At 38.2% G+C, this 21,280-nt stretch overlaps 2 protein-coding genes across 10 annotated transcripts in view; one reads left to right on the top strand and one right to left on the bottom strand.

The window, feature by feature from the left end:
* Positions 1-21,280, bottom strand: part of cadm1b (cell adhesion molecule 1b) — a 722,615-nt gene that overhangs the window by 531,596 nt on the left and 169,739 nt on the right. The gene's annotated exons all lie outside the window — the stretch shown is intronic.
* Positions 1-21,280, top strand: part of ncam1b (neural cell adhesion molecule 1b) — an 83,380-nt gene that overhangs the window by 7,203 nt on the left and 54,897 nt on the right. For all 9 annotated transcript variants that reach the window (XM_088345355.1, XM_088345353.1, XM_088345350.1 and 6 more), the window contains exons 2-3: positions 20,439-20,513; positions 20,985-21,194. In XM_088345355.1, the coding sequence (XP_088201481.1) occupies positions 20,439-20,513; positions 20,985-21,194 (285 nt within the window). The remainder of the gene's footprint in view (positions 1-20,438; positions 20,514-20,984; positions 21,195-21,280) is intronic.

The following is a 21,280-nucleotide window of genomic DNA, read 5'->3' on the forward strand; positions in this document are numbered from 1 at the left end:
GGCTGCAAGACGACGTCTTTCGTGAGCTACCCTTTTTTTTCATTTTTGGATATTTTATTTCAGACTGATAGTAATGTTTCTGTAATAAATACATTTCTTAATGGTCAGCATATCTTGAATCTCAAGAGTTTAGGCTTTCCGATGATATTTGGCATGACATATGTCACCAGTCACTGAAATACGTACAAATACTTATTTGCTTCTCAAGAGTCCTACAGCTCCAGGCCGTAGCAGCATTCAGGGTACAAGTAACCAAAATACATCCAAACTATTGAAGATGATGAGCCTTTTAGCATGTTTTGAGTGGGTCTGATGGGTGTCATTCTTCTATTTATCGCTCATTTTGACCGCTTCATAATTCTTTTGTGTTCACTGTGTGGGCCGCGCTAGTCCCATTTCTGCGAAATGATTGGCTGGTCCATGTCAGCTTTGTTTCTGATTGTTAGTCTGAAACTTGCGTTTTAATTGCATTAGTGCCCCCATTTTCTCCGCTGGTCATTTAAATTATTGCCTTGTATCCAAAGTTTTTATTATTAATCGTGCCAAAAATTATATCCTCATAATTATCATTGTTTTACTGCCCAGGCCCACCTATGCATGAGTTTGGATGCTATATTTGTCTCTGTACTAGAAATCCCACAGTGCTTTGGCTCCTTAAATTATCCTTGATGACTGAAGCTGCATATGCAAAAGTAATCAGATTACTCAGATATTTATATGCGCATGAGCAATTGGCAAATCAAACATTAAAGCACAAACTCAACCATTGCAATTACAAAACTTGCAGTCGGACTAAGACCTTGTTGCACATTTTTTACATAGCTTTACATTATGCGAATACTGGCAATATTCAGTTTTCAATCTGATTATTGCTTGCATGTAAACACCCAATGTTTTTGTCCCTACTTATTTTGCTCTCTTCTTGAGGGGTTATCTTATGAACTTTCTGGTTCCTTTCTCTGGATCCTGACATCATAGTTGATGAAAAACAACATTTAGATGAGATGAATTTTGCTCAATGTCAATTCTATATCAACTCAGCTTTGACCAAGGAACTAAAGTTCATGTGTCATATGACGCACTATCCCCATGCTAGAGGCAACATTTCTAAATTTAAAAGAGATTGCTGATGAGTCCACACAAGCTCAACCTGAAAGCAAGCACACTATCTGATTGAAAGGGTGGGGGGACGCAGCCACACCATAAAGCAACATGCTGGTGGCTAAGATTTATCTTTCCACTTCTTTTGTTTAGCAATGCACGTCTTCTGATGCACCCATGCGTATCACGCTACGTTACTTATTGAACAACTACTATAGGATGCATCTCTAGGCTCAGAGCAAGTTCAATTCTTGGCTGCCGTGCCCCAGGGTCCCCTCTGATGTAGTTACCATAGCGTGTCCGCTTGCTATCATGCTTCTTTATGAACAAACTCATCATTGCCTGACAACATGGATTCACTCCCTGTAAAGTAATGTTACTATTATTATTATCAGTGGGTAGTAATAGCACTACTGCTATTTTAAGTCATAACGTGACACACAGTTGTAGTAGAAAGCTGCTCCCTTTAATCTCTAATTAGATCAGACTAAGAAGACACTATCTCTAGGGGAACAGTGGAAGCTGAAGCCGTTTGTGATCCACTTCAAAATGGTGTCACTTATTCGCGCCGATAAATCGCTCCAAAAAAACATGACCCATTTGACATTTAACTCTTGGAACTTTTGTCTGTTCCAATGTGTGCCGCTGAGTTCAGTACATCCCCTTGCTGTTAAATTGTTTTTTGTTCTTATTATTTCACAGCTATCCAAGGGCATTTTAGAAGACACGGTATGCTTTCAATTTAGTCGTGCACATCTGTTGCGATTAGCCATGTTTTGACTTCAATACAAGTTGGCATTTTTATTTTAGTATGAATATGAACAAAGTAACTCATTTGGGATCAAAATGACTCGTTGAGGGAGTAGGAAACCACAGAGTAGAAAATAACTGATAACAATATACACTAGGTGCCACTGTCATGTCATCATTAGTTACACATGCAATCACAGATAAGTAGTCACAAAAATATATTTCTGACTGGGCAATCTAAGCTTTGCACAATATTCTTGACCAATTAAGTTATATGTTAGATGCAGATTTATTCCAAGTAATAATGATGCTTGAATGCCATTACACCATCAGTGCTGCCTGAGCTATTGCCAATGCCCTAAAATACTTCTCGTATTTACTTCCTAATTCTCTAATATTTAAATCCTTACTAACATGGCAAGCCTTTACGATACATTCACTTTTGTAGGGTGTCCTTTTTTGGGCTTTCATAAATGTATTTTAATAATAATGCACAGTACATTCCTCTTGGAGGGTGCTTCAAGAAAATCCATTGCAGTGTTATTGAGAGCTGGCTGCAGTGCTCAGAAACCCAGTGAACAGGAGGTATACCTAGAAGATTTGCAGAGATTAAAGTTGTCCTTTGAGTCTAGAGGTCACTAGACCGCTACAGCAAGCTTGTCTGTTGCAGGCTGACTAGTTGTGTGTGGACTTTGTCTCTTGCATTGTTAAAAACACAGTAGATGTACAGTACTGAACACTGTTTAGAGACAAAGGCTTTTGTCTGGTATCCCGCTCAAAAGCTGTTTTTTTTCCAACGTGCATGCAATAGATTGTTCTAAGGTCTTAAAAGAATGGACTTGCTATGAGGGGGTGCAGTTTTCTTTGTACAGTACAAACGATTTATTAAAAATGTATGACCTAACAATAAAATATTAAAGTAATATTTTAGCTTTGTTATGTAGTTTATGTGTGCATTTCAGTGATTTCATTTGGTACTTTATGCAAAGCTGACAAATGTTAGACTTTTGGTGACCAGCCAGGTATCGATCACTGCCTTCTGCAGGGCAACTGCAGTACTAACTTTGAATGATGAAAAAGTTATTTCAATCTTTGAGAAACCCTTGTAAAGATTTTTTTTATGGAAAAGTGTTTTCAGTACCACAAATCATGGCCAGGGAAGGTCATACCCCAGCCGACGTGAACCCATTTGGAGTTACAAGAACATAGCAGTGAAATCAGAGATCAGACTCATGCAAGTACTGGTCTTTTCCATGTTCCTATACGCTTGCGAAACATGGAGTCTCACAGCAAATCTGTAAAGAAAATCCAGGCCATGGAGATACAATGCTAAAGAAAACTTCTAGACATCAGCTAGTTAGCCCTTTTGACAAACGCAACTGTGCACAACACCATCAGAGGGCACATTGAATTTTTGTCGTCTGTGGACTGACGGAAATTTCAGTGGTATGGTCACGTCACAAGATCATCAGGACTGTCCAAGATAATTGTCAAGGTCAAAGGGGAAGGAGGGGAAGAAGACCAAATAACCACTTGGCCGACAACATGCAGGAGAGAACTGGTGCCAATTTTGCCATGGCACAAAAACAGGCCAGGTACTGTCAACAGTGGACAAAGCTTTCCAGCTTTGCGTCCTCATAGGTGCCCTGACAACCCATGCAGTTAAGGGAGCCGTGAACAGTTTTGAATTTTATAATATTTACTTATCCCCCTGACATAAGTATTCTATGTCCTATGCATTTTTAGGGTGGGAAAAGGCATGTACTGGCCGCCCACACACCTCCAAATCGCTCCATATTAATCGCAAAAGAGTAGCAGAGGAACAAAGATAAAGTACATTGATTTTGCTGGCTTTATATTTTAGGTTGCATGGATTACATACATTATTTTAACCCAATACAAATCTGGTGGATAAAAGTCATGGCTAAGCTATTGCCGGGTAGTATTAGTGTGTACTGCATTACTGTATTCCTTGACAAGATGGAAGTTGGTTCGAAGAAAAGCTGTGCATAAAGAATAGATAAGACGTGGGAGTATACTGTGTTAACATAGAAAAAATAAAACACTCAGGATTTGAATTTAAATTTTCTAGGTTACCACTAATGTATAAAATATCAGGAGAACAATTTTGCATACCAAAATTAAAACTCAACATTCACAGTTAAGGGGGATGGGTGGGAGTCCAATCTCTGCATGATTCATTGACTTCTACTGCCTGTGAGCTGTCTTAATATTGTTGCCAGTAGACGCCGGATGTGCCAAAAAACCCCACCACACAACTTTATATGAATGCCAAAAAATAGCAGAAAAGCAGACAACACGCCTGGTTAGTAAGAAAAAAAATTGGCTTTCTCCAGTAGCCTTTGAGACACGGCAGTCAATGTGGTGGCACTACTGCATATGGAACGCACATTTTACACTAAGCAACTTGAACCACACATACAGGTCCCTACTCAAAAAATTTGCGTCAGATACATTTAATTTTTTTCATATATTGATGCTAACATTCACTTGAACGTCACTAACACTTGAGGGGATCTAATGTAGCTAAACACTATTATATTCACGACCAGGGGCGATTTTAGGTTCAGAGCTTTGGGGTGCTAAGCACCTCGAGTGTCATCACTTTCCCTTTATACCAACATCCACATACAATCATCTTTCAGTCATTAAACATATTAATTCAGTCATTTAAATAATAACCAATAGATAAATAAATAATCGACCCTCATTTTCTCAAGCACAAGCTGTTTTATCAACAAGAAGATAAGAAATCAGTATCAGAAAAATCATCGTCAATTGATATATTTTTAATAGTGGATGGTATATCGATAATCCATTTGATGATAATGTGGTCAACCGTTGAGGAGAAAATACATAATTATCAGAATACATCAAATGGACTGAACTATTTCAAATCAGGGGAGTGTTCCAGCCCTGTGTTGTTCACATTTGTTTTTTCCTTTTATTTTTTTATCATTTGTTTAGTGTTTATCATATTTAAGCTTATCCCTTCCTGTATTAAGAAAAATAGTTTTAAAAATGCTGGCAGCTTACACCAGCCTATCAAAGCCACACGCACACATTTTACAAAAATGTGCCCCGTGTTTCTTGACTAGTGCCATTAAAACAGGCTTCTGACTCGCCGGTGCTGTTAAACTCCGAAATATGTTTATCCCTGTTGGCCAAACACTCCATCATTCAAATTACCAAACTGGAACTATAAATCCATGGAAGAAAATGCAGTGTTTTGGGGTTACACTATTGCACTAATGCACAATATTGATTAGATTTCGGTGAATCGTGCAGCCCTAGTCTAAATTACCAATGCATTCAAGTCAAGCTGCATATTTCATTGGACTTCTGTGAATAGCCAAAGGTAAAACAGTGCAATAATCCTGCTATTTTATTGTACAGTATCTTCGTAAACCACACCTTTGAGGTTTGATGGATTATTGTAAAAAGTGAAAAAGCTCGCCAAGAGAAGATATATTTTTCATTTTTGAATACGAGGCCTTTTGTATTTGTAGAAAAAAAGTTATTTGTGTTCATCACAATAACTGGAAGAAGAAAATGTTCAATTCCTATTTTGCTGGTAATCTGGTTCTGATGAGAAAAAAAAATTGACTGCCATATTCACCGATTGAGCGAATGTGTCTCCATTGTAAAACTTCAAGAATCTTCTTATCTAAATAAAGAGTATTTGTTAAATAGAACACACTGTGATACAAAATTGAACCTTCAAAATGATACTACTTTCCAAGTTGTTTTTGTATGGGGCATTTTTTACCTACACAGTGTCACATAGGTGCTTCTAAATTAAGAAAAAATAGTTTGCCGTGAGTGGCATATAAAGTTTCTCAGAAGACCATGTCACAAAATATCCAAATGTAATTCAATGGGACCAGATCAACAACTTTAAACTCTACAAAACGTCATCCCAATTTATAGCCTAATCAAATTAAGTTTTCTTACAGCATCCAGTATTTGCATGACAAATGAAAGTTACATTTTGCAGGTAATTCCGGTCAAATTCACATATATTGTATCTGATTTCCTGTCATTTATATACATGATGTAATGTGGCAGACTGCTAAATGCTGTCAGTATCTCATCTGTTATACCTCTCCTGTTTGTTTATTGCAGAAACAAATGGCAGTTTATTAAACAAACCTTCAAACAGTCACACTACTCCTTAAGTACTTTGCATGCTCATTAAAATATATTTAATGATTGAGAAGGGTAATACAACCAGGAAAAAACAATCTTATGGGGAACACTGTCACAGCCATTGACATTGTGACAACAGATCTGCTCAAGATCTTGAGAGAATCCTTCCAAGAAACAAAAAAAAATCCCCTCTCACAGTATTGAATAAAAAAATTGTGTTCCCTTGAGCAATTAAAATGAAAAAAAAAGTTCAATTATTTACATGTTTGTTAATTGTCAAGTGTCAAAACATTGTGACTTACCTTTAATTAGTAAATCAAGGCTTCTCACCTTTAATTGACCTTGCTGTAACATGTACCCTATTAAAGGAACAAAACGTGCCCCGTTCTGATCAAGGGATGTAAACAGATGCCTGCTATCAGCAATTTGTAACCATCTATCATATTCTCAGTGGCATACAGGGAACTTGTGGAACTGATCCCAGTGGAGAGCCTTCAAAAGACCCAGCAAAACGAGAGAGGACTGGGAATATCACTGTGAAAGGTTGTTTGCTACGTCATGAGTCTCCACCCTTTTTCAAACAAAGGACTAATTAGCGCAAAGGGCACCCAGTTTGATGTGAATTTCTCAGATAGCAACTTAGCTAGATGGCTTGCTAAATGGCTAAAGAATTGTAGCTAGGTAAATAGGTAAAACATACAAGAGGCAGCTAGATAGCTAGCTAAACGAGTAAAAAGCCATCAAAGTAGCCATTTAGAAAGCTCGAGAGTGAAGTCTGAAAAAGACAATTCAAATCACTTTCCATCTCATTGGTTAGCCCAATCATAGTGTCTATGTTTACTGTCCTGCCTCTGATTGGCAAATAAGGTGCATATGTGTTTGCACGCATGTGCGCATACGTGGGTGTGCATGGACTCCTCCAAGCTTCTGTGCTGTAAGGTGTCTCTGTGCCATATGTTGTTCTCACAAAAGCTGTTGCAAAGATGGTATAAGTCCAGTGCAGAGGCCGGGAACCGTTTTGACTCAAAGAGCCATAAAAGCAGATTTTTTTAATTTTATTTTGGAAAAGAGCCACACTATATTTTGAGACAAAATTCAACAAAACGCTAAACCCCTTCTCCAGACAACAGCTTATTCTTCATCACATTTCATTTCACTGTGTGCCATTTGATGATTTAATAAAATGTATTTAATAAGAATAATGCCAGGGCCTGTGTTCCAAATATCAAGGCAGAACACAGGAGACTGTGCCTGCGCTCTTTGCATAGCTCCACGCATCCCTACCGTTCAACCAATCAAATTGCTCAGGGTGTTCTTCTGGAATTTTGATTTATTTACAGTTTGTTATGTGGATTTTCATTGACAGTAAACACGGATTTTTACAGAGCTTCCGTATAAAAGATTTCTTTGCAATGTACAGCCCAAAAATACCTTGACTGTAAACTGTAGTTAAAAACATGCTCTATATACAGTATACTGGACTGTAGGGCTGCATGATTTTGTATAAGGTTTTTGATGCGATTTTCGATTTCAAAAGAAAAGTGCATTTTCTGTTCTCGTTTTTGGGGAGAATTTAAACACGGTGACATACAAACTTTCCTCGAGATGACATCGTTAGAGACTGAGAGTATACAACTGTAACAAAATAAAAACTATAGATCTACAAATAAAAACAGAATTGCAGTTGAATAAATGGTCTTTATTGTCAGTATACTTAAGTTACAAAGCCTACTCCATTTAGTGTATGAAAGCGATTTAGAGAGAGGATTTATAGCTACATGCTAATGACCGGTAACCCCGACTTCGGCAAAGTCTTTGTGATGATTAAAATACAAGAGTCACAAATGTAGCGGTTTTCCACAAGTGGTAGCTCCAAGTCGTCTGTTTCATTGGTAATTGGGTCAGGCGTTGGTCATTAGCCTTGTTTGGCAGTAGTGGCTTAAAATTATTTTTGCCTATCTGTTAGCTTTCTCTTCAGACGCCGCCTCAGTCAATTTCCGTACGCAATAAAATTCAGTGAGCACCAGCTGGTGATCATCTTTTCTTTGCACTCTTCTGACTTGACTCTCATCAGCGTCCGATTAAATTGATCCATTCATTTTTAATGTAACCAGTTGCTAAAGTTACAAGCTGTCGTGTTTGTTTTGGTGACCAGTTGGCCGTACGGCTGCATGACAGCCTATCAAAGGCATGCACACACATCTTGCAAACGTTGCCCACCTTTCTTTGCTGGTGCCATTAAAGACAGCTTCTGATTGGCCTGCGATATCAATCCCCGATATTTGAGAATTTTTATTGGCCAAACACTCCATCACACAAATAAACTGGAACGATAAATCCTTAAGAAAACCGCAGTGTTTTGCGGTTACATTATGGCACTACGTCAAATTGCGCTATCCATTAGTTCGGGTAATCATGCAGCCCTACTGGACAGTACCCCTGTAGGCATTACTGTTGGTTCTGCTTCATGTGCACTGTCTTAGGGTTTTTTCACTCATGAGGAAAATTTGCAAGTAATTCATTTTGTCTCGGAGTAATACGTACTCATAAAAAGAGCCGGAGGTTCCAGACTCCTGGTCCAGTGCAAGTCAAATATGCACACAATACAAAATCTAATTTACAGCGATGTCTGAATATTTTCGACATCCCGAAAAAATATTCGTATCTACCGTCTCACGTAAGTCATGGTCTTAAGTAGGGGAGCGTCTGTATGTCAACTCCCAACCCCCTATATTATTTGATACCAATCAGTGGAGGGTGCAAACTGCCTCTCAAAAAGTAGCAAGCTCTGGAAGGTTTCAATTCAACTGGTACTCAAGTGGACAAACACTGCATAAAAAGGATAAATAGTTCTAAATTATTTCATAATTTATACATGTATTCTGGAATGTTTCAACAAATAAGTCAACCTATTAAAAAAGTTATATTAGGATACTGTCCAGTGTCCATGGTGTCTGCCTCTGCTTTTTATTTTATTTTTTTAAACAAAGACGGATTTTAATGCATTCAATAATGTTTGGGAATATTTGTACTATTTTCCAGCACTTTTATGCATCATTCAAGACACTTATTAGGTGAACTGTAACAGGGTTTTTTACTCATTATCTCCATTTTAATGCACCAGTAGGCCCTATATTTTGAGATTTAGCTGGAGTCTGAACTTAAAGGCACATGGTTGAATGGGATGAGTGGTAGACAAGCCTGGTCTCTGTACTTGAAAGTGCAATATGAATACAAAAACAGACAAGCAAAAAACAAATGGCCTAATGTTTGAAACTCAGGACAAGTGCAAAGGTTTCTTGTACACTTACTTGAGTTGCTCTGATTGTATCTCACGGCAGAATTACACTGAACTTTATTCAAGCTAAGAATAACCAGAATGTGCCTTGTGACTACTTACTAGTTTTGTTTGTCTGCAAAATCATCTTGGGACGGATTTTGGGCAATGCTTTAATGGTTTGAGGCAACCGATAATTAAAATATTTCCCTAACATCATTGATTTGTGAAATTTGAGAGTTAAGCATTGGATTTTTTTTTTTCAACAATCGAATTGGACGGACACATAGTTGCTTTCGGACAATGATTGAAACTAATAATCCCAAATGCGTAACGTTTCACACAATGCTTTATTCAGGGGAAGTCAGGGCGAGAGGAAAAAGATAGCTATCTTGTGCTCGCTGGGCAGGAGGAGCGGGAAGCCCTCACGAACGAGATGTAGTCTGAGATGGGTCAGCCTGGACGGGAGACGGAGCATAGACGGAGATAGGAACAAGTCGGGTAGCTTGGACTAGCGGGTAGCCAGGGATCTGGGATCGATACAGGGAACGGAATCGGGCAGGATACGGGTAGCCAGGACAGGAGAACGGAGCCTGGATCCGGGATCGATACAGGAAACAGAATCAGGATACGGGTAGCCGGGACAGGAGAACGGAGCTTGGATCGGGGATCGATACAGAAAACAGAATCAGGATACAGGTAGCCAGGACAGGAGAACGGAGCTTGGATCGGGGATCGATGCAGGAAACAGGTCTGGATCAAAACGGGAGCAAGAGTCAAAAGTGCTTGCCTTGCATTCGCTGAGGTTCACAGACGGACTGACCAGGACTGAACGAGAATGACGTGTTTAAATAGGAGGAGGCTTAATTAGGGAATGAGTGGCAGCTGGGGCTGAAAGGGTAAACGCAGGTGAGGGCAGTTAACAAATCATGACAATTTGCATTTTAGCATAGAGGATTATTTGTATGCTTTGGTCAAAAGGACTGGTTTAGAAATGGTTTGCAAGAGGTCTAGAAATTTATTGCAAAACCACATCACAAGGATACACTAAATCCAGGTGACAGAAACACAAAAGCAATTGCATGGTCTGCTAGCAAGAGATCCTTGGCTTGGAGATTAGTTAAAGAAGCAGTATTCACTATCAGTATGCTTTTTTTATGCCTCAGTAAACCAGACGGCAGAATCTAAAGTTGCGGCTGGCTATCAGTTCCATTTTGTACACTCTAAAATGTAAACCCTTTCCAATTAGTGTTTTCAACATCCAGACAGACTTTAAATGTAGAAATGTGTATCTGTGTCTTGCCTTTCTTAATGCTATTGGATAACATTATTTGATTCTGTGTATTATTGCTCCTCTGCTGGGAGGCTGCACCATAAAAACTCCTTACTCATTTTCGGCGCTATTATGTTGTAAAACATTCACCTCAGAGATAGAAGATAAAGGATTTGATTTAAAACTTGATTATTGCATTCTGCACTGTGAGTGTGTCAATCGATCCATCTGCAGAGTCACATTAGCCAAGAAGATAAAGCCAGCGTTAGTTGATATTTTGTTTTATCTTTTCGACAAAAGTATTGTGACACATATAATACATTCAGCCCTTTAAAAACTTCTTATGTGTCTACCACTAAATCTTTAAGTTAATTGCAAAGTTGCAATTTGATTTGCATGGTTTTGAGTTTGGAATCATTTCTCATCATGTATTGTTTATTGTACTGTTTAAAACAATTAGCAACTAACTGACGACTTACTAGCAGTCATTAATTTAGTGTTTTCATGTTTTCTGGTAAAACAATTTTGTAAGCTTGACACTGGGTTCAAATAATAATTATGGTTTTGACCTTTTCACATACCAAATCTTATATTTTCCAACTGAGACCTGAAGTTGGAACAATCCAAATAAATCTTTTACATGCTTGGACACAAACAAATAACCCCATATACAAAGCTTTTGTAAATATTCATGTTACAAGGGAGAAGTGAGAACGACATCAGTATGCAAATGGACATTGGTTACGCATTTTATTTTTCATAGTAAGTAAAGGATGATTTCATTCTTGCCAATTACCAATTTTAATAAACACAATACCATGCAAGAGCAATCAGAAAATGAAAGGGCTACCCCAACCGTTGCAATTGGAATACTCACAGTCTGACGAAGACCTTCATCAGATTTCTGTGCACTTTTACATAATTTTACGTAACCTGGCAATAATAATAATAATGATACTGGCAATGCACGTAAATACACTGCATGTTTCAGTCTAGATGTGAGACTCATAGACCAAAATGTTTTAGTTGTCAAGTTAACTGTCAAAGTCAATGGCCACTGTTTTTTTTTTTATTCGCATTGTAGGCGAGTCATTAGTATGTGGCTGACTGATGGTGGTAGGCTTAAAATGCTCCAATTCAACAAGACCGGTAGTCAGGGGTAAGAGCTGTCTGCTTTCAGTACACTTGCAGAACTGATTAATCAAGTTATTTTGTTCTCTGCTCTAACCTTGATAAAGAAACACACAGATTATATTTTCATGAGCCCTTCAATCCAATTACTGTGCCATCTACCGAAATCCCCACCGTACAGCAGTGATATATTGCAGCTCCACAAGTTGTTGCCCATCTTACACACAATACAGTAATGGGTCCAGTAGTGATGGTGTGTCTTTTTGCCCTGCTCTCCCAGCTTTTGTCTGGCTCTATCTGAAATAGTGTATTCCCTTCTATTGATCACCTGTCCTCCTGGTGGAGTCGCAGGCGAGATTATCCGGTTGGTCCAAGCTTGTATGCCTGGTAAATGGACAAAGAGAGAGGGAGAGAGGCACAGAGAGAGAGAGAGAGAACTGTGTGTATGTGCCAGGTTTAGGATTGCTATGTTGTCTAGGGCAGCCTGTAAGCTGAGTGGTCGGTGTCTTGCATTGTAGAGCTTACTGGCCTCATCATCCTCCCAATTTTTTCCCACTCCTATGTTGCAACTTATTAAATATCCATAAAATCCTGTCAACTTGGCCGAGGTTTACTGTATTCCATCCCAGTAAACATTCAACTAGATTTTTCTTATAATGGGAAAGTATTGTGACTAGCCGTAACGGGAACCACTAGCGATCTGTTGTCATGATTAGCCAAAGATTTAGCTTATTTTAAATTACTCCTTGTGCTCTGCTGTTTCATTGTTTAAAGAGATGGTAACATTTCCGTCATTGTTCAAGCCACACAGACTACCCATTCTTCGGGGGGTTGAGACATTACGCTAAACTCAGACTTTATTCCCCAAATGGGAGTCTTTCCATTTCACTGCTTTCACGTGTCACTTTTAGTCTTTGTGACAAGCTGCTTGCATAGACGCCAGCACAGGTTGATTAGTCCATCGGTAGCTCTAGGGGATGTTGAATATTTGCCTGGGCTTCATTGTTGTAATTGTTGATAAACGATTACATTATGTGGCTTGTACTCACAAGTTTGTAATTAATCACGCTCTCATTTCCCATTGTCACTTTTTCTTTTAAAAAAGGTTTTATATCTTTTCTTTGATTAAATCTTGCTCTTTTTTCAACATCTTTCCCCCGAGTCACAGCATGATTGGCCTCAGACACCATGCTTTCCACCTTTCTGGGCTTTTGCGTGATGCACAGCCAAAGCAGATGCTGAGGGGCACTTACGCTAAATTGCCTGAATGAGTTAGAATTCTGCTCTGCAACTGAAGTGCAATGCTGTTCGCAGAATCGTATCTGCCACAGAGAGAGACAGGTTGCTGGGGAAAGGTTATTACTGCAAATGAGTTTATTAAATGAGGTTTTAGATTAAACGTTTTTATGTTTTTTAGTATTGTTTTGGAGAAAACTGGGGCAAACTTGTGGCATATCAATGAACTACACCAATTTGTGAATGGATGTTCATTGCTGTGGACTTTTTTTTGGCTAGTGAAGGTTGATTATTCATTATTCATTCAAGAACTAAAAATATATAAATTCGGTAAGAAATCGTTTTCTGTCAGACAAGTACTATTATTTGAAAAGTGGGAATATTAACTTGTTTCACAAGTATTTTCTTTTACTCTCCTTTTGTGACAACCCATCGATATGCATACTGTACAAGGCAATACGTTTTTCACATGTAGTACAATGTACATTATGTACATGTATTACGTGTAACCATTAGGGCGGTCAAACTATTTCTATGGTCCAATAGGAATTTCAATCATTAAAACATTTCCTCGACTGATGTTCCTTTGATGCACTTCAAGTCGTGTTATCGTGAAATCACCAGGTTATTCTCCCTGACGTTAGCACACCACGAATATGAATGTCTTTGTGTTACTTGAAAAAAAAGGTTAATGAGGTGGTAAACCACCCAAAGTGTCTGGAATTTTTTTTTTGATGGTTTACTGTAAGCTTCATGCAATGTCTCTCCATTGCAATTATTAAACACTGCATGTAAGAAAACGACCAGGTTAATGTCATCACACAACAGCCACAAGAAAAGGCCTGAAATACTGTATATAATTGAGCGTGGTCAATTTAAACATGATGTTTCATGCTGGTATTTATCCCTCTCGGATTATGTGGTGGGCAACCTTTGTAGAAGTACAACCATCAGACCACCACGCCAGACCACCAAAGGATAGGAGGGAGAAAGAGATAAAGAGAGAAATATGTTTCCATAGCAACTGGTGTTGGGTGAGCATAACGGTTGAAAGGAATGAATAGCAAGCAAATACAGTTTTAATTCCTCAAAATGAGCACATTTTGAGCAAGTATAACCACTTGCTTGTTGCTCTTTTTTATTCTGCTGGCATTTAAAAGCTAAATGTTCCTTACTTTTCGTTATAAGGTAGTTAGATCATGATCAATCTAGTTGCTAAGAATTTGGTCAATGCTTTTAAACGCATCTTATGTCGTTAAAGGCAGGATTTTGGCCGAAACTGTCAATTGTGAACTGTGAAAGAACACGTCAATACACATGAAAAAACAACACCGAGATATATAATTAGCAAACCTTTCAAGGCAGTTTTTTTGCGGAAAAAAGAAAATACAGTTTATCTGGAGCATTAGCCCAATGAAGCACACATTTTCAGATGAATAATTCATTAATGAGCTCAGCAGTTTGCCCTGGATACAGAATTGTTAGATCGTTTTTGACAATGTGAAATTGGTTCCATTTAGTTATTTGCTAGTTTGTGGCCTTTAGAAATTTGAGTCAATTATTCAACAAAAGTCCTCCTAATAACCCTTGTGTGTTGCATTAATCTGAAGGACAAATTTGGTCTCCAGTTAGTTTATAATCACTGATTTTGTGTGAGACACAAAATATTTGAACCCAAGTCAAGTTGCGTACAACATTATCCCATTATCTGGATGATAGTTTAACTTTTTAGCTGTAATACATTTTTGTGTGTTTGTCAGGGTCTTTGAAGTTCAACAGCAAGCGAATAGATATTGAGCATAATCGAAATGAGAAGTGAACCGCAGCTCTGGCCAAGGCTCATTACTATGACAAAGGCGGCAGGACCATAGGTGTTATTAAAAGGTATCTATACAGACTGTAGAGGCTAGGGACCATGCACTGCATATATTTCCATCTATATACTGTAAAAGTTTTGCTCTTATCAGTCACTTTCTGTGTAACCGTAAAAAGAGTCCCTTCCTGTCGGGAGCTTGAATACAAGTTGAGCTACAGACGAAGCGCTTTGGCTATATCGTTATTCAATCCAAGAGCCAAAACGATCTGGCTCTCAAGGGCATCTATGCAAACCATTTTAATTCATAAAACAACCTTTTGCCTGTCACATGCGAGTGCACAAGATCTTGAAAATTATATGTGTACGAAATGCCTCACAGCCTAGGCTGGCTGAATTATGAACATGCTCATAAATTTGAACACTGATGAGATGAGACTTGCATATGAATGAACATTTTTTAAATCATTTTATGACATTGCCTTGTCCCATTATAGCAAAAAAATGTTGTCTGCAGTCAACGAATAATATATATATTTTTGGGAAAACCATAAATTTCTTAACCAAAGTAGTTGATGACCCACCGAGGCATGAAGTATTGACAAACTGTCACAAATGTGCTTCAAACAAATGTGTCATTGCCTACAAATACGTAATGTGTGTCACCATAAATTGATTACAAAAGGGTCATTAAACGCTGCATTTTAATTGTGACACGCCGTCCTTTCATTTTCATTCAGAAAAAAAGGACTCAATTAATTTAGTACCTTGAGACTAACATGCAGCCCAAATGAGCTCTTGGTGTTGAACTGTGTTGATGGTGTTAAGACATAAAAAGTTAGTGTCATTTTGTTATAGTGGGAAAGTGATTTTATGCCTATTTAACATGTGGCCCAAGTACAGTTAGCTTATAATAGGTTTTCCGTTTATTATGCACAGTGTACGATATCCCAATTTTATTTTTTTAGCTGTAGCCTTAAATATGGAACAGTATCCCATATGAAAATGAAATTGTTCTGATTTTTTTGCCATTTGGCCTGCAATATGATAACTTGGACAACTTACTTGCATCAATGAACAGTTAGCTTTCATCCAGTCTTTGTTGAGCATTTGTGGAAGGCCATGGTATCGCTAAACTTTTAAGAAATATTTGATTTTTCTAAAATTAAGCCATTAATTATCTTTCCAAGTGACAGCCAACTCGTTAATACGTGACCTCCTTTGCTATAAAATCACACTGGAAGCTACTGTATTTCCCACATTTCCCACAGTGGACCTTTAAATGTATGACTAAACATATTAGGTTAATCGGGGGATGCAGATTTTGTAACGTTTCCTTCTAGATCAGAATCTTTGGATCAAGAACACTGAGGCATTTTAAACTAAAAGGACAACGTTAACTTCAGGGAGATTGCATGCTTTGCCAGAAATAGGTCACACTCAGCTACTTAAGTTCATGTGGGGTCTCTGTGCATGTTTAATGTCCGGAAGGGGGAAAAACATAACCCAAACTCAGCAACACATCTCTCTGTTTGTAAAGATTTTAAATTATCTGCTCAGGATTGCTAGTTAAGTGGTACACGGCACCCTTAAAGCTCCTGGGGCACGAGTTCCAATTTCCCTCAGTAAGATGACGCTTACAAAATGAGTCATGAATCATCATGCTCCAAATGTATGATGTACTGACTGAACAGGTTTTTTTTTTCTCAAGAGCAGTTCATTGGCCAATGGCCATCACATGGTTGTAAGGCTAGCCAAAGTTAGCTGATGCTGAACTGCCCAGAACTGTACATGTGATTTAAATTCAATAGATTATTTTGGGATTTATCAACTTAAATTGAACATGTATTTTAACATCAATTACGATCCTTACAAACATTTAATTGTCCAACCGGAATCAGATGTGGGACTTTTGGGGTAATCCGAATAAATTGTGGAAAGGATGATTTCATTAATTTCACTGACAAAAATCAAGGAAGTACCAGGCTTTTTGCTCCCGCTCCAATAGTGTTCTCCATTGCTGAACCCGGTCTGTTTACTAGATGTGATGATATGTGGTTTGCCAAAAGTAAAAATGTACACTATATATGGATGGATACAATGGTGGCATTCATTATATATTGACTGAAGCATTTTTCTAAATCGCACCGGAGAATTAACCAATACAAATGAGGCTTTTTTGCGAGTTTGCGTTTATCATTTGTCACTGTACTACTAGCCCCACAGTACTAGGTGAATAAAAATATTCCAGATGGAGAAAATGGGCTTCTGCACAAGCAATCAAATTACCCAAATGCATATACATTAGTAATCATTGTTCGGAAATTAAAGGACTAACTCAACCATTGGAATCCTAATACTCAGATGCTTAGATTGTCGTTAAGAGCATTTCTCTGTGCGTTTACATTGCTTAACATAATCTGAATACTGGCAATAGAATGTTTCCACTTGTAAACGAATCTATGATATTTTTACTGCGTTGCAGAAATGGCTACAAATAAATGAAGCTCCAAACATGTTGAATATTCAGTAACATTTTATAATGTGTTAAAATATGCACAGAAATAATTGTGTCCTAAAGAGTTGTAAGACTTTTTTATTCCATGAGTTGGGTCGGATCCCTTAACCATTTGGATCGTTGGGGCATTTTCATGTGGTGTGTCTTCGGCAATTAGAGTCTGGTGGCACTCATCCCTCTCCAGGCCAACATGTTTCCACCTTGTCTCGAACCAAGGACCTTTCGCATTTTAGGCGAATGTCCTAACCACTACACTAAGGAAATACTTAAAATAAAAAGGGCTATAGCTGCGCGTTCACATTGGTATTCAATTTCCAATTGCTTGTGTCACTTGCCAGCTATTCCCCTCCCACATCCACTTTGAACGAGTCTGCCCTTTAACAAGAGTGAGGCTCCCGCAAGCTTTTTAGCCTCTTAAACGTTGGAGACAAGAGAGCAATTACTGTCTGGTTCATCATAAGGAACCACGTCTCAGCTTTGGATCTAAGAGACCTACTTGGTATTATGTCCATGGTTTCATCTGATTCAGCGAACCCCCAAACTGGGAAAATGTCTACATAAAGTCGGGATGAATATTGATTATGAGATAAATGGGGGTGGGCGGATTAGCGTGTTTGTACTAAACCGGATCTGACATTTACAAGACAAGAGAATGATCGATGAGCTAAAGAAAACAAAAGGATTAAGGAAAAGACGTAAAACTTTGTGGATCAGAATGTTTGCAAATGGAACTTGACTGGAAATTGTGCAATTATCCACAGTATTTCCTTACCATCTCACAGTTCAGATTTCTTTCCTTTAAATGAATGAATACATTATTCTTTGTTTCGAACATGAGAAAACAAAACAACAAGACAAAACCAATGTTAACGTAAGATGTCCAAAAAGGAATAGGAAGACGCATAAGCTTATTTAATCTTACCCCTTTGACTTTTTTTATTATTTGTGTCTAACAGCTAGATCTCCTCTGTATATACATGCGACAAACACCTCATGAATACATATTCAGAAAGGTTATGTGAATGCACAGTCACTTCATCATCACCACCACCACCATCACTATTTTCACCGTCATCATCATCATCATTGCTGTCTCAGTATATTTCGGCGTACTACATAATAAGAGTATCTATTATAATAACAATAGTTATCTATGGAGCTCATAGAGACACCTGACTGTTTTGTGGTGTGTGTTGTCCATCATACAAAGTATCTTTGAACCTGCTGCTAGAGGGAGAAATGCCCCCAAGCAGCAGGATCACCCATATCTACGTGTCCTGATCTGGGCTTGGGTCCAGGTGAATCTGGATCAGATTTTCCACAAAATACTTATTATTAAAAACATTCCACTGTTCTCAAATATATCTTTTTAAATTGCGACACAATAGAAGATCTAAAACACATTAAGAGTGAAACTATAAAAAATAATAATGTGACTTACATTGTATATGGATGGACACAACTGTGGCATCCATTATTTGGATGTATAAAAGGGAGACATTTTCGCTTTGGAGGAAGAAAATAAAATGAAAATGTCCCAGAGAAATCAGCTAATACACTTGTAGCTTTTTAGAGGGTAAACCAGAGTTTGTGTGGATCATGTGTTTACAAAACCAGAGTACTTTGCGGTATAAAAATATCCCGAAGGGATATAATACTAGGGAAATAATGTGCACAAGTGAATGAATTTCGATACTGTATATTGTATTTCCGGCTAGTGCTTCCATAGGATTTGGTTTGTTTGGCTTGAGTCTATCTGCCCTGTCATGGAAATGATCTAAATTCTAGTCTTCTGCTTTCAAAAATAAACCATGCCCCACCCTTACACGTCCTCGCAAGCTCAAGGGGTCCTCTTTGAACACAGTTTTCAAATAAGTGAGGGATGAAGCAAGAATCTGGTTGGAGGGTGAGCTGTGCAAAGTTATGCAGTGTGACAATCGCTCATGTTTTACATCACCAAAACGGGCATGGTGTAATTAATCTGTGCCAGTTTGGACAGTTAAATCATGTCCGCACAAAGGTTTTTGGTTGAGAGGGTATTACGTGTTTTAATGGGTTTGCTACAAAACAATAGCGGACAAAATTAACTTAATTTTAAGCATCCATCCACGCAACTGGCTGAGCTAGTTTGCCTTCTCTCGAAAACTTCCTGCTCTTTTTGTCTTCCCTCGCTTTCGCCTTGACACCCTGGCGATACAGAGCCGGATTTCAGGCCCATTTAGTTACATTTCTCAACCGCAGGAAACCCTAACTGCTCCTCCAGGGAAACAAGTGAAGCTTTGTTCTAATTAGAAAGCAAAAGGCTTCAATCCAGACCTCACCCTGTGACCAAAAAAACAAAAAAAAAATCAAGCGTTTTTCTATCCAGACATTGAAGTTTAAGCATTTAACCAATGTACACATTCCAGGAGTCTTTATTGGATATCATTACTATTCTAAGGACAAAAAGGCAGCCAAAAATGTCTCTCCTCTCTTTACGATATCGCACAACTAACCTTTCTGGTGGTAAAACATATCTGAACTTTTTATTTTTTACTGGCAAATAAGGGAGAGATAATTCAAATTGAAACTAAGACACAGCTGACCAGAGGTCACCAATGTGGTGGTTTCTCTAGGCACCATGGAAAAACCCTTGGAACACTGAAATAACCTATGAACTGGTTATGATAATCCATCAGCACTGGAAGGTCATTGTGATTTTCGAAGAATTTGGTGTCAAACTGGCACGATAAATCATTGACATGCTTAAATTCTTTAAATGTATGATTAATTCTTCCAAAATCATTCTTAAATGTGTCTATAATTCATCTATGTACAATAAGCAATGCCCTTATACAAGCCAAATGTTTTAGTGGTTTGCTTAGCCTATGTTAATCCTACTTCTAATAATGTCAACCGGATGATAATATAGTTATAGCATAGTAATAAGATGGCAATTTTGCTATTTTATAAAGGATTGGTGATCTTTTTATTGATGGCAGGTTGGCTTACTTTGGTCTATTTTTAATGAGACACCCCATAAATATATATTAATGACTGCTTAATTCAAGTAGTTCTATTTTTGGGAGTTCTGTTTTTGATTATTGTTAATGGACTCATTCTCCCAAAACAATTATGTGATCTTCCATGATAGCTTATATTCTTTTGAATGTTGTTGTGTCTTCTTTAGTGTCACTGGACGTGCAGATCACACCCAGTCATGGTGAAATCAGTCTTGGGGAGTCCAAATTCTTCATGTGTGAAGGTATGTTGTCTAACACTGTAATTTAAACTTTTAGGGGGTGGATAATTGACTAGAATTATTAAACACCGAATAAAATGTTTGTTATTGTTCTCTATGCATCATCCCCAAAGACACTGGGGAAAGAGATCATCCGAGTTAATCACTATAAACTGTATTGTTTGCTAAAACCGCTTGGTGAACAAGGTACATTTCAGTGCGACAAATTGTTTTGAGTGTAATTACATCCAACACGTGTAATTCCTATTGTAGTCTGTAAGATAGTGTAATTATCATTCAGCCACTGTTGCTGACTCACATATTTGCACTGGCTGAGTGTGAGTTGTGAGCCCTATAAAGGAAAGGCTTCTGTGCATAAAAAAGAATGTATCGTCAGCACTATTCAGTCGTGGGGAACTGATTGACTTTGCTTTACTACGATGTACATACATACATTATAGATAAACTCATTTTATTTTGGCTGATGCTCTCCAGTCATCGGCGGGGCAAAGCACATAGACTGGTTGGGGCCGAATGGCGAAAGGATAGAACCCAACAGACAGGACATCACGGTGACCCGAAATGACGAGACCACATCCATCCTAACGCTCTACCGAGCTGTGACGGAGAACGCCGGCACGTATAAATGCATCGCCACCAATGGAGATCAGCAGGGAGAGTCAACGGTTAACATCAAAATATTCCGTGAGTATTTTCTGTCTGATTTCAAAGCAGGAGAAAAAAAAGAGACCCTACACTGTTTATTAAACATGTAGTACTTTATTGACTGC

Source organism: Urocampus carinirostris, chromosome 10 (assembly GCF_059441175.1).
Source record: "Urocampus carinirostris isolate Australia breed hairy pipefish chromosome 10, RoL_Ucar_1.0, whole genome shotgun sequence".
Classification (NCBI taxonomy): Eukaryota; Metazoa; Chordata; class Actinopteri; order Syngnathiformes; family Syngnathidae; genus Urocampus; species Urocampus carinirostris.